Source organism: Triturus cristatus, chromosome 4_1, assembly GCF_964204655.1.
Source record: "Triturus cristatus chromosome 4_1, aTriCri1.1, whole genome shotgun sequence".
NCBI lineage: Eukaryota > Metazoa > Chordata > Amphibia > Caudata > Salamandridae > Triturus > Triturus cristatus.
This window is the reverse complement of record NC_140585.1, coordinates 84315828-84341563: the sequence shown is the minus strand read 5'-3', so window position 1 is coordinate 84341563 and position 25736 is coordinate 84315828. Positions and strand designations below refer to the sequence as shown.

At 44.8% G+C, this 25736-nt stretch overlaps 1 protein-coding gene across 1 annotated transcript in view; it reads left to right on the top strand.

Moving 5' to 3' along the window:
• The window catches only part of LOC146839607 (cathepsin S-like), a 50058-nt gene extending 25162 nt beyond the window's left edge, over positions 1-24896 (top strand). The window contains exons 5-8 of the mRNA XM_085651693.1: positions 8945-9127; positions 11729-11888; positions 16628-16727; positions 23906-24896. Coding sequence (XP_085507819.1) covers positions 8945-9127; positions 11729-11888; positions 16628-16727; positions 23906-24005 — 543 coding nt within the window. The 3' untranslated portion in view covers positions 24006-24896. The remainder of the gene's footprint in view (positions 1-8944; positions 9128-11728; positions 11889-16627; positions 16728-23905) is intronic.
• Positions 24897-25736: the final 840 nt, after the last annotated feature.

The window sequence follows — 25736 nt, the reverse complement described above, 5'->3', positions numbered from 1 at the left end:
ATTGTGAGAGAGGGGCTATGGAGAGATGAGAGGCACTTCTACTGGGTGGTTGTGAGGGAATCTGAGGAGGAGGTCATAGGGGGTCGTATCCAGCTGCTTTCCTGCTACTCAGTCTTTCTATTGGCACCTGGTAATCCACATTTGTAAAGCGCGGACAATCACCCGTAAGGGTCTCTAGGTGCTGGGGGCCATCGGGAAGATTAGACGAGCTATTGCCCAGAGTCACATGGTGCTGGGATAATCTGCCGCTGGCACCAGGGATCGAACCGCGATGCCCAGATTCCGGAGTCAGTCGCCCTGGCCGCGGCACCACACCTCTGGTGATCTTGAGGGCAAAGGAGGATTGACATCCTTCTCATTGAGCCTTCATTTTTGTGGTGTCTGCACCCACCTTCGCATAGTTTTTAATATCCCATAATTCCCAATGACTTCTACAGACCTAGCCTACAATTATTCCTTATTCCCCAGAAAATATTGCTAACCCTCCACCTCAATAGGACTACCCTCTACAAACACTTGACCTCACTCTCATGGATGGTAGGTTGCGAGACAGGAATTGACTTTATTCTGACCACCGTCTGATGGCCGGCACATTGGGAGTGACTTCTATGACAACAGTGCAACCCTGAATGGCACAATCCAGAGGCTTGACACATCAGATGTGTGGCTCCTTGCCTGTCAGCAGAAGGTACCTAGGGGTCAATATTGCCCAGGCCTAACATTTTTAATGGCACCACGCTACTACTCCAACATTTATTTATAGGTCTAAAGCAAGGCTGCCTTATTAATGACAAGGCAGCTAACATGGCTAATACCACTAGATGCTTAGGGGCATATGCATCAAGCCTTTTCCCCGCTAGCAAAAGGGACGATTCTCAGAATCGGCTCATGTACGAATGGGAAAAAGGCTTTTTGGTTGTATCATCCCAAAAGACCATCGCAAAATAGGGAATCGCTAAATTTGAGATTCTCTCTTCTGTGAATGCATTTATGGAACCGCAAATTGTGATTCCTTAAATGCAATTCTGGAAGCACCCAAGTTGTGGGAATTTGCCTTAAGAAATCGCAAATTATTACCAACTTCAAGTTGGTGGTAATTTGCGATTTCCTAGAAAAATTCACTTTTTTGTATTTGTCAAAGTGCCACAGGGCGCACATGCATGTCCTTAGCGCATGTATGTGCGCCACATGTGCACACATGCATATTTCAGGGGTGCAACAGGGTGTCCTTTTGACACCCTTGCACCCTTGAAATTGCATTCGCAATTTGCGAGTACCTAATGGGTACTCGCAAATTGCGAATGTCTTCCCATTCATTCCTACGGGCCTCTAGGAATTCCTTAATTGCTATTCACAATTTGTGATTCTCAATTAAGGAATACGTAGGAATAGCAAGTAATATTGCAAAACCTACATACATTTGCTATTAAGCACTCACAAAAAGATTTTTTGATACATATGCCCCTATGACAACACTATTCAATGTAGAGCCCGCAATAATTTCTGGACACTGGCCCAGCCAAACTTTTTGACATGTCTGTCTGGCTCACTCCTAGACAGGAGCCTGTGCAGGTGCCCTAAGGTGACAGGGTCACACCACTCCACAGCTCTTGTGGTTTTCTTGTGTGGGGTGTAATTGTTGACAGACCACATGACCCCATGACACAAGATTTTGTCTAGCGAAGGCCACTCCCTCCGTACGGTGACTGGATCAGAACAAGGCATTTATGCTGTTAATCTGTTTTCTTCAGGAAGTATCATTACACAGCTGAAGAACACATATATGAAAACACACACGGACAGATTCAAATTCAACACATAACTTGTGGTACAATGTTGACGGAAAAAAATTATTTGGTAAGCTACAAACCTTTGTTCATAATACACAGAGGCAAAGAGCAAAATAAGAGAATAGTAAAAAAATGCAAAGAGAGATGGGGCATGGTTCAATTCAGAAAAAAAATTCTAATTTTACAGTGTTGGGCTCCCACCTTCCTGGCTGCTCATTTTACAATGTAGGGCTCGATTACGATGTCGGTCAGAGTTTCCTCCAACCAACACCGCTGGAATCTCGGCACCGACCGACCTCCGGTTGGCGACCTCTACACCACAATTCCAATGCGACTGCACATGGTGTGGTCACATACTCTTATTTCTCTATGGGAGCTTTTGCTACAACTGTAAACCTGCCTTAGCACAAGCTCCCATAGAGAAATGGGAGATTGTGTTAATCCCTGCACCTTGTGGCAGGCACCTTTAAGTGCCTGGCAAGTGGTGCAGAGATTAACAGGCTCATTCCCCAAGCCAAGCCCACAGGGAGAAGAGGGCCCTGCTAGGGGCCCCCCAAACTTGCTTTCTGACAGTCTTTCCATAACGGAAAGCCCGGCATGGAAAGCCTTTCAGTTCCCGAGCATCATAATCTCAACAGCGGAAACCCCGTCCATTGGGAATACAGGCCGATCTCTGACTGGCCGACAGGCACCTTGAGCCCGTCAGAATCCAGCTGGAATGACCGGCCACTTTCAATTCAGACCACCCAAATTATAATTGCTGCAGTCAGAGTCTGTCTGGGCCTCATCGTAAAAAGACCCTTAATGTGTTCTGAGAGCTGTAGTCTACGGTTGCTTTCATGAAGTTCAATTGGGCCATCCCATTGGCTAACAGTGATATGTAACTGCAAAGTAACAGTCTAGAAACAGAATTTAAGTTCATCCATCAGGCAACAGCAGTCAAATAAGCATGAAAATGTGCAGGTCTGGCAGTAGGGATGTGCGAAATTCACATGAAATTTCTGAAAAATGAAGCAAAATTAAGTGAAGCACGGACTCGATACAGCACTTTGCGTCAAAAACAAAGCACAAAAAGCAAGTGGCAAAAACGTTCTGCCCAATCATGTTGATCTGATGCTTCTTTGATTCAACTTTTAACCCCAATTACGGCAAATGGCATAATTGCATAATCTCTCAGTATTTCATCTAAAAAGCATAATACGAAATGCTGGAAATTATGTGAATTTCAATGTCAATTGAACTTTGTCCCACTTAGTTAGCAGAAACAGTATCCGCTAAAGAGATCGCAATTTGCCTATTGTTCGGCATAGGACATCAGGGTAAAGCCAAAACTGCAAATAAACTGCCAGAGTGGTAATATAGATATTGAAGAGAGTGGGGCTAAGTGAAGATCCCATCTGTTCCCCACAGATCAGCGCTTCGGACTGGGAACAGATGGATGACAAGACTATAGATTGGGTGCGATCTTTGAACTAGGAACATAGCCAGTCCAGAGCTTTTCCCGCGATACCTCAATTGAGGAACCTCCGACAGAGGGTGTTGTGAGAGACAGTGTCCAAGGCAGCATGCAGGTCACGAAGAACCGATGTTGCACTGGCGCCTTTGTCCAGCAGCTTCCAGATGATGTTGTCAATGAAAGTGAGGCAACTTTAGTGCGGTAGGAAGATCTAAAACCAGCCTGGTACTTGTCCAGAAGGTGACTGGATCAGTAAAATCCGAAAGCTGAGCATTTACCTCTTGTTCCAGAAGCTTTGGTGAACGAGGAAGGACCCAGGGCGATGATTAGCCCACACTGCAGGTTACCATCTGGCTTCTTCAGGGCTGGAATGATTGGTGCCTCTTTCCAAGCTCGAGGAAAAGAAGCAGGAGACAGAGAACCCTTACACAGGAAAAGATGTTGTGGAGTTCAGAGCCCGACTGAGAGTCCGAGGAGGACAGGGGTCGTCTGGAGATTTGGATCTTGGAGTGGCAATGGGGTTTCGTAAATAATCCAAACTCATCCGGCAGAACTGAGCTAGAACAGAGGAGGCCCCGGAAAGGATTGAGGTCATCTCATTGACAAAGGCTGAAGGTAGACTCCAGCTACTAAAGTAACTAAAAATCTTTAATATGTTTCCTCAAAATAACAAGCATTTGCAATGCAATCGGTCTCGCCTTGGGGATCTTGTATGTATTTAGTTATGCAGCACATTAGCCTGGGCGCTGAAACATCTACTGTTCTAGCAGTACCACCCTTTACTGTCCTTGATACAACTTCAAAGAGACTCGTTTTAGTTTTTTCAGAGTATCATCATTTCAGACCTAAAGCATTTTCAATGTTATATACAACAAAGCCATATATGGTGCTTATTTATCATATGCAACTAACAACCATTGACAAAGCAAATAATGTGAACATCCTAACAAGCTCGCACCCTTGTTCTCCTCCTTCCTAGCCGTGCTCAGATGTCTACTTTCTTTTTATTATCGAGCAAGCTTTCCCAGGTGAGGGGCCTCCCCTTTCTAGCCAGAGGGACTAAGGGCTTTAAAGCGTCACTTTTTCTTTAACTGTGAGCCAGTAGAGGAATGTCAGGGCTAGTGTGATGCTACTATATCATTTCAGACCCCAAAAAAATGTGAGCTTCAGTGTTTGGCAGTGTCTCTAGCAGTGCCGGAGATATACAGTGGAGACCAGGCTACAAAGCCACACTTCACAGAGAGAATGAATGCGATTTTCTATGAGTAACGGAGTAGCAGCTGTACAAGTTTTAGCTGGAAAAGATGGCGGATTGCGGATTTGAAAAATGACCTGATCTTAGGGAAATTTTGAGCCCCTATTTGAGTGCCATCCCCAATTCCAGGCTTCATCCCCAGAGACGGGGGCAGAGGGAACCATGCCCAATTCCTCCGGCCAAAGTAAGAGCTCCGAAGTTTCTTAGGCCATGCACGGGTAACTCACCCAGCCAGGCTTTCCCCAATTGCATTGTGGAACTTGTAGTTCTGTTTCAGGGAGTAGAGCAGACATGGCAAGGAAGGGGTGTTTGAGTTGTGGGTGGGGAGTGTTGGGGAGGGAGTTTTATATAGACACTCACAGGTCCCTGTAATTTAATATGGTGGATAGCATGGGATAATTTGTGGGGGCTGAAACGAGCTAAAAGATCATGTATACCAGTGGGGTGCTTTTAGAACAGGTCTGGTCAGGAAGATAATATACGACGTACTTAGACTATACCTGTTATTTTTATCCAGTTATGATGCTTCGATATGTGTTGAGGAGATAGAAATTGTTTTGTAATGGCAATTTAAAATGTCAATAAAGATTTATAAAAAAAAACTTGCAGTTCTGTTTACTATTATAAAATAGGATCTAGAAGTCCCAGTAAGAGAAAAGCAGATACCTGGACAAGTTGAACTATTCATTCACGATAGACTTGAAAGGTCTATCTGAGTAAAGGGGCGAGTGGCTGGACTGTCAGAGTCCGGAAGCAGGATTTAACGAAGATTATTTTTTTTAAAATGGTACTCAAACCAATAATTTAAATCAAATACGTTTTCCAAGGAGATACGCATTTGCATGGATATCATTTAAAAAAATCTAATTTGGTAATGTTCTTTCTGGGAGAGAATGGGCTGGTTCTCCTTTGGTAGGGATGGGGAGGAGGCGTGTCTCGCTGTGGATGGGCGCTGCATTGAAGCAAGTGGGTGAATCTGTTGAAACATTGCTCAGGTTTGTGCGGGCTTTCTGTGCCTCACCTGCTCAGAGTAGAGGGTCTGTGAATGGCGTTATGGAAAGTGGCGTTCAGAGCTGGTTTGAAACATGATTAGGAGCGTCGGTGCATTTATTAAAAAGATAGCTATAAAAGATCTAAAACATTTTTCAGAAACTACACACAACCAAGCTTCTGTGCAAGGCAAGAGTGACTTTTAAACTAATGCTCCAGGTTAGACTTTACATTATGTCAGGCCCCTATCTCATTTAAAAATGCAAACGGGCTAGCACATAATGCGATTTGCCAAAAGTAGCATGGTGTTGGATTTAACACCCGGGGATAACGGGGTGCCATTCAGTATTTGGGGTTGTGAATGAGTGGCCAAGTTAGGGCTCTATCATTAAAAAGAGTGCGGAGATCTGGCTACGAACAGGGCGCCCACTGACTTTGACAGACGTAAGCAAGCCTAAAGATAAGGGGGCTTATTTACAAGCCCCTTGCGCCACTTTTGCGTCACTTGTTACATGGGAAAAGTGACGCAAAAGTGGCGCAAGGGGCTTGTAAATCTGTCCCAAGGTCTTCTCAAAGTCTACGATAATAACAAGCACAGTGAGGCTAAAAGAAAACCTTCTGCACCCATACTACCAAAAAAAATATATATGTTTATGAATTACTACATTATCAACGTTAGGTCAGAGCTTGGCAGGTATTTAACGGTGAATGTTTTTCTTTTCACACGGCCTTGTTAGTAATTCAGGATCCCCGGTGCTAGAAGCATTACATTCTGCCACTGTAACTCTCCGAAAAAGAGTAAGGCACGACGAACGCAATTCCAACAGTTTGCCTAGTGAGTTTGTTTCAGTTAATTAAAACCATTTCGTTTTACCGAAACAAAATATAGAAACATAGACAACCATAGTAACTTAGAGAAGTTCCAAACGGCATTAATAAAACGGAATTAATAAACAATATAAAATACAGCGTTCTAACAGCAGGGGCTGAATAGCGTTGGATTGACATTTAAGTAATCTCCGGAGGAAATTTAAAATTGTACAAGACCTCGCTCCAATAGGTTAAAATACTTGCAGCCAGACTCTGGATAATGCTTCATTATAAGGCAACTCCTTAAAGCTGAAATAAATGATATGGGTTATTGATCTTGGTGTCAGTTCCTGTTGCAGAAAACGTCAGAGAAAGAGGGAGAATTTATGTTTCAAGCCAATGGGAGGAGATAAGTGTCTCAGCTGCTCTCAGCACTTCGGGACAGATAGCACACTGAAGATAGTGATCCAAATGAGAATAAAAGGGGAGGGTCGAGCCACGGGAGTGGATACGATGTGCCCCGTGAATACTTTCTTTCACTTGTTGATAGTGTGTAGCTTTGTGATGGAGCAGTGGCACAGACTGACAACTACCACTGCAGGCGGCAGGTGGGGGGTATTCTTGTCCTGTGGCCAGTGGTGGGAGCAAAGATACAAGTGACAGCCCGACGGCTTCAGGACAGGAGTTAGAAAGGGGACAAAAAAAAGCTGCATTCGGCTTGTAGTTTAGTTACTTGGTCAAACTGACATTTTGAGAGACAGGGAGCACTCGCATAGCCTTGGTTTACCAACACTCACCTGTGTGCCTTCCTTCGGCATGTCGGTGCCGGCGGCTGATGGCTCCTCGGGAACCTGCGGTGCTGTGGTCTTCATGGGCACCTCGGATTCTCCTCCTGCTAAGTAGGGGGCGGGGGAAGCCGGCTGCTGCAATTATCGCGAGAGCCTAGGGAATGCTTTCGCCAAAACGCACTAAAAACAAAGAAGCTTCGCTTGCGCGCACTCTCTACTAGGTCTCATACAATGAGAGCAGTAAGCATAGAAGATAGACAACATGAGGAAGTAATTACAACAAGCGCTTTCCTTTGTGAACATAGATCCACCGCAACAAAAAACAAGCATTTGCAATCCCAGAGGACTCGCATTTACGCAAGACCTATTGTATTGCAAACGGGAGTGCAGGTGGGCGGGCGTTAATAATGCATGAACAATGGAAGTGGGGGGGCGGGAGAGAAGGATCGGACAGCGGGAGGGGTGGCACGGGTACAAAGTAGTGCTCAGGAAACACGCAGTAAAGGGGCCAATAGCCATGGAAGGAGACATGGCCGTCATAAGGCGGGACTAGCAGCCTCTAAACCAATCAGAATGCAGCACTTAGAAAAGAAAATGCCACAAGCCAATGAAAAAGTGGTCAGGGGAGTGGGTGGGGCTTCCCTCACCTATAGTGTATACTGCATGCCTCGCAAAGCGTGCAGCACATGCGCTGCACCGCTAGGCGAGACCTAAAAAAGACCTGGAGTCACAATTTCCTATGAGGAAGGAACAGAGGATTTGGTAGAATAGGGTGAGGAAAGTCTTTGCACAATTTTAAAGGTTTCTCGACAGGAATTATTTGTATCTTGAATCACAGACACATAATTCTCTGTGTGGGCTTTCCTGCTGAGTTTTTTGTTGTGTTTTTTAAAGAAATTCTAAGCTTTTCCAATTAAGCAGATTTTTGAATGGGTGCCACAGTCATCGTCCAGCACAAGAAACAGGCTTGTTTACAAAGAGGGATTCAATCAAGGCCATTGATAAACCTGTTCTTAAGAAGAGGAGCGATCTCATCAATAGTGGTGTATGAAGTAGTGGGGGAGAAGAGGCTGTGTAAGTCTGTGGTCATGTTCTTCCGTGGAGCTGCGGCGGGATTTCTTTGAACAATAGTCAGCTGGATATTAGTAATGCAGGGATTGGCTCAAAATCCGTGGAGCCTGTGAAGTTTCACGTGGTAATTCCACATGCCGGTCCTGCAACTTGTGAAGGCTAAAAAACGTTGTGGAGATACCGGCCAGAATCAGTCTTTAGAGTACCAACCATCGCGTAACCAGAAGTTAGATGAGGTCCCTCTACTAAGCTTGGAAGCTTCTACTTTTGAGCTAATGGACAGGGCCTTCCCGGGCTGCTCTACTTCAGAAGTCTCCCGTGGATCAAGGGATTGATGAAGCAGGTGCAGAGGTTGAAGTGTGAAATGTGCCGCAACAGATCCTGTAAATTCTCCTTAAGATTTAACCATGGGCTTTCTTTACAAGTGCCCTATTGTCTTACAACTCATGGGCAAACATCTGCTCGCCTGGGGTTGCAATAGCAAAAGGCATGGAGAGTACTGCACTAGGGCAGTTACCGTGAGCGATAACTTCTGCACTCAAGGAATTCCCCGTTAGATTTTGGTAGCTCAAACTTACTGAAATTTAAAGGCATCAAAAAGTCTGGTAATTACTGGTGTAGGAAGCACAAAATGCGTTTGCTATGCCCCATCATGAAGGGGTAACTTCTTTACAGGCGATAACCAAGGAACAGACACGGACTGAACGGCGGGATATTGATTTATCTGGGGTGAAATAATTTTCGAAATCCATTCAGGTCCTAAATATGTTTTCCACACCCATAGGTTGGAGCCCTTGAATCTCGCTATTGCATAAAGACCGGGGAACTGTTCGAGATGAGCGAACAAGAGCTTGTCGACTGCGATTCCGAAGATGGCGGCTGCTGCGGCGGGTTTCCATACTCCGCCTTTAAGTATATTTCCCAGCATGGAATAATGCCCTCTAATAAATACAAATACAAAGGATATGTAAGTACTTTGGGGTTTATATCAAATCGACAATATAATGGCTTTATAATCATCTGATTATCAAATTTCACATCCGTAAAATTGTTTGTGCATAGTATTCGCTCAGTCACTTGCTTATTTTGTGATAAGAATATCCTAGTATTTTTATGTTGTTTCTAATGCTTTTGTTTCCCTTATACCCTTCCCTGCTCATGACGGAACCACTCCGTCATGAGCCACGGGTGCCGTGTGCTCATGACGGAGTGGTTCCGTCATGCTGCGGCCGTTGGCGGCCGCTCCGCCCACGCAGCGCTCATTCCCCGCCTGTGCGGGCGATTAGCGCTGTGGGCGGAGTCATGACGGAACCACTCCGTCATGAGCACAGCTCAACCGTGACTCATGACGGAGTGGTTCCGTCATGAGCACGGCGCCACCGCAGTGCCCCCAAACTCCCCCCCCAGCGCGGCGGCAGAATTCCAGCCGCGGCAAAAGGGATTAAATGTATACATTTGTAGATTTTATTGGAGGTTTTTATTTTCACTTCGGAGTCCATTGAAAACCCCATACACAGCATATGAGCATCTGCTGTGGTAAAAGAAATTAAAAACAGCCAATAAACACATTTACAAAAACAAGTAATCCAAAAGATTCACAGCATATTGAGCAAAAACATTTCGGTTCTCCCGAAAATGACCCAAGCTACCTATGATTTTGCATTTCACATTGATTTGACAGTCTGGTAATTGACAAAATGACTGCCAGTAAAATAAATTGTTACCCTTTCTGGCCCATATCCTTGAGACCATTTCTGATCACCATGTCATGTTGAAGCCTCTGTAGTCCTGTGTAGATTTTTTAAACTCTATTTCAATGTCTCTGTTTCTTTCTATCAGTTATCTTTCTTCCCCAAAAGGGATTTTAGGAGACTTTGGGCCTTATTATGAATTTGGCGGTCTTGGACCTCCATGCCACTGCCCTGCTCCAAGACTGCCAAAACCCATAATGAGACCACCTGCCGGATTCCGACTGGTGAGCCTTAGCAAGGCACCGCAATGGGAAGGCACTGCCCATTCTTGCACGTCATGGACAGTGAAGTCCATGCCATGCAGGAACTTGGGGTGCATACAGACGGTGGGCACACCATGTGCCCCCGGCATGCATCCTCTGGTGCAAAGGCAACAGGGGGCCCTGTAGGGCCCCCTTAAATTCATCACGCCACACTTTTCACGGTGGGCTCACCGCCATGGAAACTGTGGCTTGAGGAAACTTGTCGGTGCTGCAGAGGTCCCACCATCACATTGCTGCCTGAGACTGCTGAGCCACCGCTTAGGGATCAAGGGTCTCCAGTAGTAGCAGTGGTCCAGTGCTGGTCCAACCGAATATGGCAGGTGGATTGCCACCACGACTATGGCGGTCCATTAGACCGCCATAGTCATGATGAGGTGCTTTGTGTTGTGAGCATGTCATTTTTAAGTAATTATTACTCTCACATTAGGTGATATTGTTTCAGTGCTTAATTTGAGCCACTGATTTCGGATGCTCGGCACTGGCAGTGGCACTTAATTGGTTTCCGGTGCTCGGCACCGGCACTTAATTGTCAACACTGCACTTATGACAGAATGCCACATGGTGGCACTGCTCATCCAATTTAAACGTGAATAGAACAGCGGTTCTTTATTAATACAGTATACTCTAAAAATGACTTGTACCTGCCTCCTCAGTCATCCCTTTAGCTTTGGGGACCTGGAATAATCTGAACGGTCGCACTTGCAGGTGACAGAGATGGTTAGTAGTTGTTTTGGCAGCGATGACAGGGGCGTTGGGTGGTGCAAACTGCAGTGGCCTCCTGGTCAGGGCCCTGGCACATATTATTTTAAAATTTAAGCACTGAATCATTATCCCTTGCACTATCACTTAATTCAAGACTCCTGATGAAAGTCTATTCCACCTGACTCCAGAGGAGGATGTTTCAGCAAGAGCACCCCAGGACAAATCGTTAATGTTGTTTACATACCTGATATCCCATGATGCCTTTGTGTCTTTCCTCACAAGTTAAAGGGACTTGGATTCACCGAGGCACATTATGGCGTTCTGAAGGATGGAGTCTGAACCTGGAGGTGGAAATTCACCAATGTCATAGGGTTCTCCCCAGAAAGGCACACTCATTCCCAAAGCCAGATTCACTGAAAGGTTATTTGTAAAAAATATTGTGTAACATGTTACATGCATACTTCAGGTACAGGCTTTGCTACCTTACGTGCTCTCGGATGTGCACAATTCGATAACAAGGAATGAGCACAACTAAAACATTTTCTGTATTTGGCATCAATTCATCTCCCTCAAGATCGTTCTTATTGTTTCATTATCAAATACAATAAGGTTACTTTCCTGGCTCGCTCCCTGTATATTTTGCCCTTTGGAAATTTGCATTTAAATCTCTTCATCCATGTGAATATTTGTTTAGCAGTACTTTCTATAATGATTTTCAACATGACGCATAAATTGTCTGAAAGTGGCAGTCTTGTATCTAAAACAAAATGTAATTGGATAACTCTACTTGATAATACCATCGAGATCATGAAGTCAGAGCCACACTGTGTGATCCTCTACATCTCTTTTCAGGGTGGAGACTGTCGCTTGAGACACTCGAAGACAGTCCCAATGAACATGTCCAAGTTCTATCAACTGAGTGGCGAAGACAACATGGCCGCCGCTGTGGCTTATGATGGACCTATCACCGTGGGCTTCGGTGTGACGGACACCTTCTTCTACTACAGTGAAGGTAATGGCAAGTTCGTTCCACCCCACAGCCATCTTTGAATGTCCCCTTCACTCACAAAGGAGGCCTGCCAACAAAAAGGTACCACCAAGAGTTATAAAACACTCTACCCATCATCACCAAAAAGGTACGGCCCTGTTCACAAAACTAGTTGTACTCGCAGGTCAGAATTATGAACACAAATGGTTGGATTTACGAGGAAGAGCTTTTGTGAAACGGGTACTTCAAGTCAATTTGCACTTGTGTAAATCCATTTATTCCATCAGAATATTAGTTACCCCATGCTTGAATATTATTGGTAAGCCATGGAGGTTTGTGAATGCCGACAATCATGTCAGGTTGTGGCCATGCACAAACCTCCATCTCACAGTACGTAGGAGTGGCACACAAGATTGGTTTCACCCAGATCAGTCGGGGGTAGCTTGGTTTCAGAGGCAAAGTAAACACTGGACCCATCCCTGGGCTCACACTTCCCACTTAGCACCTGCCAGTAGTTAGAAAAATTACAAGCATTCCTCTCATCACCTTCTGTGTGTTTGATGTCCTAAGTAGCAAGGGTATGCAGATGTGCGACACAAGTGAGCATGTCTTGCCCCTGTTTGGGTCTCGCCTTTGGCAGCACTTGCGCTGTCTCTTTGAGACATTCTGTATTCAGGATATGGTCATAAAGCTCCGCCCACTTTCCGCCCATCCTTTTAATTAGCTCCTTTCCCTATCCTTTGTAAATGGTGGCTTCTCATTGGTCAATTGTCTAGGTAGTCCCTCCTTGGTACCGACTTGTCTATTCTTGTAACCTCCCATCAGGACGCCCCCTATTACATATGTTGTTACTCCCTAGATTTTAATTACAACCTCAGAGCACTATTTTCTTCAATCAGGACACCCTATTGGTCCTAAACTAAGCTGGCAGTGGTTACTTTACTCACTAGCCCTCCTGTGTAGCCACAACAACCTGCAAGAGGCCCTTTTCCTGATGTATCCAGCTAACTAGTACCAACTGAACCTGATCGTGAACCGGCTAGTGGCCTCGTCTGGAGTGAGACTTGACTCCCAAGTGCTGTTCCTGAGATGCTGGAACCCAGGGCTTCTTCCTGATGGTACTTCTCCTATCACCCATAAAAGCCTAGGACTTAGAAACGTTTTGCAAGTAAAGGCCTCCAGAGAACTGGGACAAACCACCCCAGCCTTTCTGCACAGGGCACAATCTTACTAGACTTAGAAAGCAGTATTTTCCTGGCCAGAGCTTCTCTGTAGCAGAAAGTCTGATTCAGCAGGTCCTTGGCAAGAACGCATCCTGCCTCATGGAGCCCACTTTAGACACAGCCCACTGGAGGAACAAGCATCAAAAAAGAGACCAAGGCCTTATTTGCAACAAAATTACACAACTCGGTGCCACGTAATTTTAAAAGCACAGGGATGTGTGATATTAATAACAATGTGATGCATCCCTGTGCTTTACCCTGCGCTGGCGCACAATTGGCTGTCATGCACCAACGCAGGCACCCTTGCACAATGGTGCATGTGTGCCTGCATTGTGGGGATTACTTTTTTTGTGCTGGAAGGAACACCTTCCTGCACACAAAAAATCACAATAGGCTTTCTGCAGCACACATAGAAAAAGGAGGAGGCATAGGATTCTGACACATTCTCAGTTTTACGAAATGTTGTGAATCTGTGAATGCGGCAGAATCCATGGGTGTTGTGTGGGACCACCCACAGGAACACCCAAGGCACGCCCCTTTCTTTGCAAAGTGATTTGTGAAAAGGGGCCATATTTATAAGTCCATGAAAAGCCATGCAGGATTGCTTTGCGTGGCCATGTAAATATAGAGCAGCACACTGCACTGCTGGTGCGTCAAAACAAGTGACGCACCTGAGGCATACAGGGCTTGTAAATAAGCCCATAAGTGTGAGAGTAGAAATCTTGAAAGGGCAAAGCCTCCAAAATTCTGCTGCTGGTGATAGGACTTCCATGGGATTGGGAACAAACATGTAATTTTCCAGTTGAGGGCTTTCCTGCATAAACCAATGGCATCAATGGGCAAAGCCTATCCGACATCGTAAAGACTTCCTCAACTGTCTGCTGATTTGCCCGCAGAATGACTCTGACTTCCATGTTTGAGATTACGTCCCAAGATAAAACCTCTGGCACCAACCAATCCGCGATCCATCATGTACACCCTGAAATTACACCTAGGTGCCGATCTGCCACGACAACTGGCTACTATTGGAGCTTTGTGCTTTTTTACACTATTTTACCTTAAATATGTAACAATTCACATCTCTGGGTCCCTTAATTGGATTTGTCATTTTGGTTTCATTTATTAAAATGTAATATGTTTTCTAATTAAGTTTGGGATTTTTATTGATTGCTGTTTTGACTTTGTTACCGTTTTGGTATTGCAGAAGTACTTTACGCATTTCCCTAAATAAAACCTCTCAGCTCTGTGCCATTGCTACCAGGGGGTTGAAATCAAGTTAATTTAGTGATATTCAGAGTTCACCCTGACAAGAGTTGTGAATATTTTTCGAAAGGGTGATCACCCGTCTCCCAAATAATAATTATTGAACCTGACATCCTTGGCATGGTTGCAGGACTCCAAACACTTTACCGCGGCTAACCAGTGCCAACATGGTTGTACTCTCTCAACTGGCACATTTACTTGGAAGTCCATAGTAAAGTGGTACTACATGTACCCAGGGGCTGTAAATGAAATGCTACTAGTGTGCCTGCAGCACTAATTGTGTCACCCACTTGAGTAGCCTTTTAAAAGTAATTGCAGGCTGTGTGCGCAGTTTTAAACTGCTATTTTGATCTGGTAAAATAAATCTTTTGCCAGGCCTAAATCTTCCTTTTAATACATAAGTCACTCCTACAGTATGCCCTAAATATTCCATAGGGCAGGTTGCAGGGTATTAAAAAAGTTGGGCATGTATGTTTAACTTTTACATGTCGTAGCGGAAGTGAAACACTGTTAAATTAGTTTTTCACTATTTTAAGGACTGCCTCTCCCATAGGATAACATTGGGTTACCTTATTACATTTAATACGTGATAGCTTTCAATTGGGAGCAAGTAGGAAAGTTGAGTTTGGTCTCTTAAGAATTGCAATTTAAAACCCTATTTAATTGGTTGAGTTGGATTTTAAGTTTTTAAGTCACAGTTCAGAAATGTCACTTTTAGAAAGTGGGCATTTTCTCTTCTAAACCATTTGGTGTTTGAAACCTGATCCTGTGTCACATGACTAGGTGTAGCTGGCGTTTGGTATTTGTCTATTAGTCTCAGGTGGTGAGACAAAGGGGGAATAGCTGTTGACGGGAAGGACATCTCTGACTTGATAGGGAGGCAGAGTTGTCAACTAACAAATTTGCACATCACAAAACTCTGCCTCAGCACACTCACAAGAGTATTACACTAGTCTTTGCACCCCCGGATAAGCTGGTGCCAGGGCAGGAAGGTAGCAAATTCCAGACAGCTCTGTAGGGGGAGGATTCTAGAGGTTTCTCCTACTTCAAAGCGTGTACCAGGTAAACATACTGCACCCTCTTCAGTACACACCAGGGCCTGTAGAAGACTCCTAAGAAGGACTGCTGTGCTGCTTTGCTGCACGAAGGACTAACACTCTGCTTCCCTGTTACTCTGATGCCCCGCTGCCTGAGTGAGAAGGGCAGGACCTGCATCTTGAACCCAGGACCACCAGAGTGGCCCAAGGGTGTGTTCGTTGGCCTACTGATCAGAGACTCAGGGACAGAAAAGTCTAGAACCACCTTGATCCCTGCCTGCTATGAGTCCTGCCCTGAAAGCGGTGCCACTTCAGTCCTGGACCCATGGAAGTGGGCCTGAAGGTGGTTTGCTAGCCTATCTGTGGTCCCAACAGAAACGATGCAGCACCCGACATTGTCTTGCAGTTCTACGTCAGAAATGCTGCTGTGAAACACATTCCCAACTCAGGACCTCAAGCTCCTGGGGAATGCCGGTGTGTGACACATCCTCAAAGTGACGTATCCTCAATGAAGGACCTAGCATCGCAGCCTCACAAACCAGCAGGATCACTGCAACCCAACACACCCACAACACAGCGCCTCGCATCACAGTCTCCCAGCTCCTCGGAACTTCTGCTACATGATGCATCCATGAACCAGGAACTCACAATGCTTCACAGCCAGGATTTAAGGTACTATGTTCAGCGGGCCTAACTTGGCCCCTTTAACCTGTTCACGCTCCATCATGGCTGGCCTGAACTTGTAAATTGTCCCAGTATGTTAGTCTCCCATTCTAAATTGGTGTGGGATTTTTCTTGTGTAGTGTTTTCACTTTATTACTGTTTGTCTGCTGAATAAATACTTTACACATTTCCTCTGAGGTAAGCCTGACTGCTTTTTTGCAAAGTTACTAGAGAGTTGAGCACAGTTTGCTTGGATTGGTTTGTTGTTCATGCTGACAGAATTTGTGGTTTCTGCTTGAGAAGATTTTCACACCCTTCAACCAGTAAGCCAATATCCCACAAAAATCATTTTTCTTACACTCATGGAAACCTTTGAGAGTTCCTAAAACTTTGATAGCTCCACCAATAGTAAACCTGCAGATTTGTGACCCTGTGAGTTTATGGATCTATCTAATGCTATTTTAAAGGAAGATGTGCCTGTTGCTCTTGCTAGCTCTGCTTGTTGACCTCAAGTGGTGCCTAGATGACATGGATGCTCATCTAAAAACTCACTTTTCCGACTTATGTCACCATACAGGAATTTATGATGAAGAAGATTGTCCAGATGCCAATCACGCCATCATAATTGTGGGATACGGAGAGGAAGATCACGAAGGCTACTGGATCATTAAGAACAGGTGGGGTGTATTTCCAACTTTTCCTCCTGCCTTTGTGCGGCATGCTGGTGATTGAGTGTGTGCATGTTGTGTTAGTGGTGTCTTGGACAACCTCTTGGCTGCATCCGTGAGATCATAGTATGTACCTGCTCTTGGTTCTCGTAGGTTGATGTTGGCAGAAAGACGTGAGCTGTGCATCAATAATCATCTAGGTCCCTTTTTTGTCCTTTATCAACCACTATCAAGACTTAGCATTACTTATACCTGTAATTATGACTATATAATAATGGTACTTTCAACTGCACAGGGATATGCAAGCCACATCACTACACTTTCTTTAGCTAGTGTTTTTTTCTAAACATGAAGATCAATTTTCTATTTTTTTACCTCAAGCCAAGTTTTTTCAATCTAAAATTAATCTATTTACATGTTTCTGTGACCAATTCTCCTTTCAGTCCCTCCTACTCTAACCAGTTATTACCTTTGCACAATTGAAATCAACATTTTCTTTAATTCTATATTTTGCTCCGTATTTATTCTCTTTCTTCATATGGACTCTTTCCATTCGCGACTCGTTCCTTCACTCCCTAACTCTTGATTTTTTGTAAATATTTTTTTAGGAGCTTAGCCAACTTGCATCCAATCTTACTGTGTTAACATGTTCAACAAAATGCTGGGCTGCCTTCGAGTTTCTAGATGGTCACTCTTCATATAGTTTGTGAGAACCATGTTTACAGGTTATTTAAATACATTATTTGTATTTGGCGTGCATTTTATCCATATTAATACATTTATGCCATGTTGCATAGCAGTTTGTGCTGCTGTGTAGCATGTAAACAAAACATTAACAAAGCCAATAGATTTTACATAGGTCAAAACTATTGGCTTTGCCAATGCTTGTTTTTTATGCATTTCCCTATTGCTAAAGCAGAGTGCCGAGGAAAGTAAAGGAGGCAGTAGTGAAAGGAAATTATTTCTGCGGTAGATCATTTTAAGGTTGTCCACGCATGATAGGTTGAGGGCGCTCATGTGTGGACCTATTTGCATATGTCCCTGTGTGTTTGTCAGGGACTGTGTGCATGTGTATGTGTTTCAGTGTCTGTTTGCAGTTGCACGACTTGTGTGTGTATTGACAGTATGTTGTGTATGTGTGTGTGTGTGTGTGTGTGTGTGTGTGTGTGTGTGTGTGTGTGCGTGTGTGTGTGCATGAGAGAGAGAAAGACAGAGACAGACAGTTTGGGGATGATGATTTGTGCGATACTCTGACCAGGCAGTGGCCTTCTCTAGCAGTCACCAGATCTCTGATGGCCAATGGCATCTGAATAATCCATTGTGGAAACCATCCCTTACATGAAGGTGCCAATCACCTAAGCAGTGCTTGGCATTCTTGGCCTATTGTGGCATTCTTAGAATGATGATACTCATGCCGGCATAATGCTGGCTGGTCATGGCATTCTCTGGACGTCACTGAATTTCTGGAGCCAATGTCTCACAGTATCACTGACCCTGGCATATTGGTGGCCATTATTAGACTATGGATTGTAAAAGGACACATTTATTGCATTTGTGCTTTCCATTCCCTTAGTGTAACTACTTTTGTTTTGTTTATGCTTTCACTTTTTCTACTTTATCTTTCAAATTTATGTTTTTTGGTTTGGTCTTTCTCTTAAATAATTCTTAAAATAGTCTAACGTTCTCTTTTTCTGACATAAAGTAAGTAGATATGGCATTGCTTCACACCCTTTCTCTCCCATGCTTTTCCTTCGTTCCTATTTTCAATGTTGTTTTTCTCTATTTCTTTTATGTTTTCACCCTCAGTTCCACCTAGTTTTGCATACACTCAATCAATAAATAAGGGTTTGTAAAGCATGGCTACTCACCTGTGAGGGTCTCAAGATGCTGAGAGGAGGGGGAAGGAGGGCTGCTGATCTGTCTGGGTGCTAGAGTTCAGTCGAAGAGACAGGCCTGAGGCCCTTCCGGAATTAAATCAGCGATGAGGGTTACCTGAAGTGGAGAGGCAGGGTGTTCTAGGAATTGGTGGCGATGTAGGAGAAGGGTCTTTCTCCGGTTCTGCTCTTGTGGATCAGTGTTGGGTGGAGCAGCAGTATCTGGTGTGTATATGGAATGAGAGGCGATGGATCACATATGCTGGTTCTTAGTTGTGGAGGGCTTTGTAGATATGTGTGAGGAGATTGAAAGTGATTCTTTTGTTGGCTGGAAGCCAGTGGAGTTCTTTAAGGTGTTCAGTGATGTGGCTGAGGCGGGGGATGTTGACGACCAGTCTGGCTGCAGTGTTTTGAACGTTCTATAGTTTCTGTGTGATGCCAGCTTAAATTGTGTTGCCGTTGTAGAGTCTGCTGCTGATGAGTGCGTGGGTGACTGTAATGCTGGATTCTCTGTGGATCCATCTGAAGGTCTTGCGAAACAGGTGAAACATGTAGGTGAAGCATGATGAGCAGACGGCATTGATCTGGTGGTTCATTGTGATCGAGGAATCTAGTATGATGCTGAGGTTTTGTGCGTGGTCTGTGGGGGGATCCTAGTCGGCGGTCTACCAGGAGTCAACCCAACCTGAGGGGGTGGGTCCCAGGATAAGTATCACAGTCTTTGAGGCAATCATCCAAGTGGCAACAGCCTTCATCTCGCTGTGGAAGTTCATTCTGGTGTTTGTGAGTTTGTTGGTGAGGAAGAGGATCAGCTGGATGTCATCGGTGTATGAGACAATGTTGAGTCCATGGTTCCTGACGATGGCTGTGAGTGGGGCCATGTATAAGTTGAAGAGGGTAGAACTCAGGGAAGGGCCCTTGGGCACTCTGCAGCTGGTCTATGTGGGTTCTGAGAGGAACTGTGGTAGTCTGACTCACTGTGCTCGACTAATGAGGAAGGAGTGGACCCAGTCCAGGGCCTTGTTGCGGATGCTGGCGTTGTGGAGACTCGTGATAAGGGTGCGGTGGGAGACGGTGTTGAAGGAGGCCGAGATGTCCAGAAGGGTGGGGGCTGTTGTATCTCCCTGGTCAAGTATGGAGCTGATGTTGTCGGTGACAGCCAGGAGAATGGTCTGGTGCTGTGGTTGCTTCAGAAGCTAGATTAGGAAATGTCCAGGATGTGGTTGGCTACGATGAGAGTTGGGCGTTGATGACCTTCTAGATTAACTTGTCTGGAAAGGGGAGCAAGGAGATGGGTCTGTAGTTTTTGTGGTCTGTCGCATCGGCGGAAGGCTTCATCAGCAGGGGGTTGATCTTGGTGTGTTTCCAGCCATCGGGGAAGGTGTCAGTCTCGATGGAGTAGTTGATGGTATGGCATTGCTCGGGGCTATGGAGGTGGCGGCTCTATGGAAGATGTGGTGCAGGCATGGGCCGAGTGACTTCCGGAGTGGATGCTCTCCATGGTCTTGAGTGTGCTGTGCCGACTGTAGTGAGCAGGGTCCAGTTAAGTAGGATCTGTTGGGGTTCATAGTCGTTGGGTCATGCAGGGCATGGTGGGAGGGTCTTGAGTGTCAAAGCCATTGTGATCTGCCTGATCTTGTGGTGGAGGAAGGTACCGAGTTATTGCAGAGGTCTTGGGAGGGTGGGATGTCTGCTTTCTCGCTGTTGGGCCTAGCAAACTCCTTGACAGTTGCGAAGAATTCTTTGCTGTTGTGTGCACTGGCATTAATTCTGTCTTGGAGGAATGTTTTCTTTGTGGTTTTGAGAAGGAGGTGGTGTGTGGTGATGGCGGCTTTGAAGGTTGCATTCAATTCTGGGGTTGTATTGTTCCTCTATCTCTTTTCAAGTCATCTAAAGGTGCTTCTGGACTCGTGGAGGGTGGGAGTGAACAACTAGCTTTCTTGGAGTGTTGCTTGCCAGGTGCCTTCTTGAGGGGTGCCAGAGTGTTGGAACAGTTGGATATCTATTGGTGCAGGTTCCTTGCTGAGGTTTTAGCATATGTGAATTTCGGCGGTGTGTTTGTACTGAAAGAGGCGGTGAGGTCTTCTTTGGTGACTTTGTGCCGGCTACGACAGGGGGGTGTTGAGTGGGGTGGTGTATGGTGAGTTTGGTGAAGGCAAAGTACATGTAGTGGTGGTCGGTCCAGAGGAGTTCAGAGGTGTGGCTGAAGATGATGTATTTGCTGGCTGCGAGGATGGGTCAAGCTTATGTCATGCTGCATTTGTTGGAGAGGTGACTAGCTGCTTTAGTCCTACATTAGCGAGGTTCTCCAGCAGGGATGTTATGTTCTGGTCATTGGGGTTGTCCAGGTGAAAGTTGATGTCACCAAGTATGATGTAATCAGTGGATGTGAGAGCCTGGGGTGAGATGAAGTTGTTCATGGCTTCGGTGAAGGGTGGGCAGAGTCCAGGAGTTATGTAGTTGAGGGTGCTGTGGAGGGTGGTGTTGGTCTGGATCTGGAAGTGCAGGTGTTTCATGGTTGTCGTTGGGTTGTCTGCGTGGGTGGTCAGGCGGAGGGTGTTTTTGTGGACGATGGCAATATCTCCTTGTGGTCAGTTGGTGCGGTCCTTGGGGGTAATCTTGTGGCCATCGGGGATAAAAGTGGCCATGTCCAGGCCAGAGCTGGGGTTTGTCCAGGTTTCCGTGAGGAAGGCGATGTCGGCAGGGACAGAGTCAAGGAGGTCCCAGATTTCTATGGCACGTTTTTGGAGGTAGCGCGTGTTGAGAAGGATGCAGCTGAGCCGGTCGGATACACTGTGGGTCAGCAGGGTGGTGGGAGAAGCTGAAGTGTGGAGGTGGGCGAGGGTGTAGCTGCAGTTTTGGCAGGAGAAAAGTCCTTGGGTGTCCTTTTATTATACAAGTTGGCAGGTGGCATGGCATCTGGTATTGAGGACAAGGAGGGTGCTGGCACTGTATCGGTGAAAGGTCCGAGATCCAGGGTCCGTGGTGATGGGTGTGGTCCAGGATCAGTCAGGCGCAGACGGGTTTACCTTTGATGCACCTTCTCTGTGCCAGCGATGCGGCCAACGTTAAGTTGTGTGCTGGGGGCTAAACAGGGAGGCAGGAGAAAGGGCGCAGGAAAGTAGCACTGGAGGGGGGTAGGGCTGCGGGGATCAAAAATGCAGGGACAAAATCAGCAAAAAAGGTGAAAAGGTTGAAAAAGGTGCAAAAGGAAAGAAAAAGGCAAAAGTGCAAAAAAGGGTGAAAGGACAGAAAAGATTCTGAGGATTGCAGAAAAAGAGGGAGGCCCAGCAGCAGAGAAGAGACACTCTACCACAGATCACTAGGGATGAGGTACAGGCATGTGCCTGTGGGTGGAAGAGGGCCTCGGACGATTGACCCAATGGTCAGCAGCAGGGAGATCAGGGGCAGCAATTATCAGGCGGAGCTGTGCAAGGAAGGGAGCAATTTTGTATTTCGCACTCCAGGGGAGTGCACGTGTTTCCTTGTATCACCAGCTTTTCCCTGTGCCCCCTCCCTTTGTCTTCCTATTTTACTCCTTACCCCGCTTCCTGATACTCCCTGCCTCACTTCCCATCCCACGCTTACATTTTCACAAGGGCCCAACACTTGCAAAGTGTCTCTGGAGCCCTTGCTTCCTTTTTATGCACGGATTTGTTTTTCTCTTTTTTTTTTTACATTCAACTTTACTGTCCTAACCAGCCAATTAAAAATCATCATGGCACCAACTAAAATGGCTGCCATGAACCATGATGCATGCAAATGCATGCTTTGCAATGTGCATGCCATGACGCCTGGGTGCATGCAGCACAACACGTGTGCGCATGCATGCTTATGCATTATGACCATTATGGAATGGATTTTCTGTAATAGAAAGTACTTTACAAAATTCCTGCCCATGTGTGCACAAGACTCATGGTTCGCACGCAACTGGCAAAAAACATTAGTAAGGTCAAAAGCTCAGACTTTTAGAGCCGAGACCTACTGGCATTGCTGATGCTCTCTTATAATTTGTTATGTTTTGTCTTGAATATTCTCAATCTTTTGTTTATCTTCACATAACAACTTTCCTAATTATTGTTTTTATAATTTGCTCATTCCTTCCAATTAATTTCTTGGTTATTTCACCCTCTTGCTCCCTCTGTACTTCAAACACATTTACTCAATTCACATTGAAACTCAATACACAGCCCAATTAATTAATTCCTGTTGTCAAACATACGACCATTATGAGTTTTGTGATAAATATCAGTAGGTCAAACCTACTTATATTTATATGAGAAAAAATCCATGATATTGACCGGACCATACATTTTTGATGCGGTGAGCACCAAAATCCCAGTCTTATTCCCCCATAAATCGTAACTGGGTGCTATTAATTACACCCAATGAATCCAGACTCGATAAAAATCACATCAATTACCTAGGGAGCTTGTATTCAAGCCATAAAGCTCAATTTAAATTATTTTTACATTTAAGTCCTCATTACAATGTCGGTCCGAAGCAGTCCGGCCGACTCCTTGTTGGAATCGGTTCCGACCTATTTACGTTCAGCGAGTCCGACCGATCAATTACGATGTCTCCTAACACCGTTCACAAGTATCCCATTGACTTCAATGGGAGTCTGTGTTCCTATCGACAACACAGGCTCCCATTGAAAACAGGGGTGGTTGCGGAAAAACTTGCACCCTGTCACAAGTACCTTATGGTGCCTTCCACACTGTGCATGGTTTTAAAGGGGGGTCCCGTGGGTTCCCCAGGGTGAAGGAGGGCCTGCTACGGGCCTCCAAAGTCAGTTTCCGACATCTGTTCTGTGTTGGATAGACCGATTTGGAAAGACTGTCTAAATTCGACATCATAATACTTCGGTCGGAAAAGCGGGTCATAGAGCTGTACGATACGGCTATGACCTACTCGGGGTCTCCGAATGCCAGTAGGAACCGATTCGCAATGCCCGAACGGGTTTCTTTTCATCGTAATCAGTCAGTTGGAAATGTTTCCGAAACAGTAGGAAACATAGGTTCTGACATTGTTTAGGAAATTCTGACTGCCGTTTGGAGTCTTTCTGACTGACGTCATAATGAGGGCCTAAATCTTTTCCATTAGTTTGTTCATTCATTCTTCCTTGCATATCTCACTTGTTGTTTAACTCTCAAACATTTATTCAGGCTCAAAAGATACTTTCCGAAGTGCAGAATTTTATGGATAATCTGCTGCACATTAACATTGATTCCATTGCTTCTCTTTGTTACTGTGGATTTGCATTTATCCTTCACTCCTTATTTAATTGTTTTCTCTCTTTCTTATTTTCAGCTGGGGACATTACTGGGGCGACCAGGGATATGCAAAGATCAGACGCAACTCAAACGTTTGCACCATTGGTGAAATGGGATCTGTCATGGATCTTTTGTGAAGCTTGCAGTTCTACCTGGATGATCAAATTGTTTTTCAGTCAATGCATCTCAATAAGTCTTGCACGCTGTTAATGTTCACAAATATATTACAATATCTATGATTGAGCACAGTGTATACATTGACAGGTTAACTCTGAAAACTAAGACCTTGCAATAAGTTTCTGATTTTAAACTACTCCTAAAAATTGGACACGTTTTCTCATAAATTTAAGATGGTTTCATGTTGCAATTTTTATCATATATAATTTTACAAAAAATCAAAATGATGTAAAAATCCTCTACGACAGGAATATGTGTTGCCAAAGTGTTGATTCACTATTCACTTGACCACCCATGTTCAACAGATATTCTATATTAGAGCTTTTCACTTGTTCATATTACTTCCCATTATCCACTCAATGCATGGCTGTTCTGTTTGCCCTGCTATTCTCTGTTGATGAACTGTAGTGCATGTGTTAAGGCCAAGAAATTGACACTAAGCGTCTCTGCTTACACCTGGGGGAATTACTTAACTGGCACTCTCATCTTCTTTGAAACTTGCTGTTGGTTGATTTGTTTCATCATACTATCTGCACTCTAGGTCATTTTGGACACTGTCACCAATCCTGAACTTTTCATCTACAAATCATTCATTCCAGGTGTGTCAGCTTAAATAGCTAATCAGAAGCAAAACAAAGACTACAACTCACAGAATACGCCAGCATATCACAGAAAGTCCAGGACTGGAAACAATGTCTGTAATGATCTTGTTGGAGGTGGTCAACCTAGTTTTTAGTTCCAAAAAGTGTGTTTTTATGTTTTCTTTTTTTTACAACTGGTCCCAGAATTTGAATTTTTTAATTATTTTGCCACAGTTGCTCATTATTAATAATAAAGCATATTTCAAGCAATTTCTTCTGTATTGTCTTTGTTCACTACCATACCCAGGAGGTGTAATCCTGCAGTAAAGCATCCTTTATTTGATTCCAATGCGGGTGAGAGAAAAGAGCTCCGTGAAGTTAGAACTTTAGCTTTGTGTTGTGACGAAGCCCATCCTCACTGCAGGCACACTGACATCCAGTTCTGATATCTCTCCTTTTATCCCCCTTTCACGGACCACCAAAGACCATGGCCTCTCAAATTTCCAACATTGGCTTTTCCCACAATTCAAGTTTTAGCAAATGGCAACAAATTTAGGAAGTAACTAAGTATGAGCAAAGCTTTCATGTTAATGCCCCAAACAATGTCACTTTCTGTCTTAAGAAAACATCTTTCTCAGCAGTAAAAGCAATCGCCTGCTGAACGGCTAAAGCTTCAAAACATTTTTCTGAGCAGTAACACTGCTGTGGAGCAGCCATCAAGGTGAACTCAGGAGTAGTTCTCCCCTCCTGTCATTCGACAACACCTAAATACTCCTATCTTCAGACTACGCCTTCACAAATGCCCTGACTGCTAGTGCCTTTCTTCTTCCTGTTGCCTTCTTCACCTATGTTTACCTCGTCATCTTCCTCTCTGCAAATCCTCCCCTTGTGATTCATTATCATTGAAAAGCTGAAATTGGTATCCATGTTTCTCGTACTTTAAAGTAATACCTGTGTGTTCCTTGCATTGCTACAATGTGAAGAATCCATATTCAGTGCTTAAAGCTACATAAAATCAAATAAATACACGTTTGGTAATTTTACTCTCAACACTACAGGACAGATCTCTCAGTGCGCCGAGCAGTTTCCATGACTCTACTCGAAGATGGG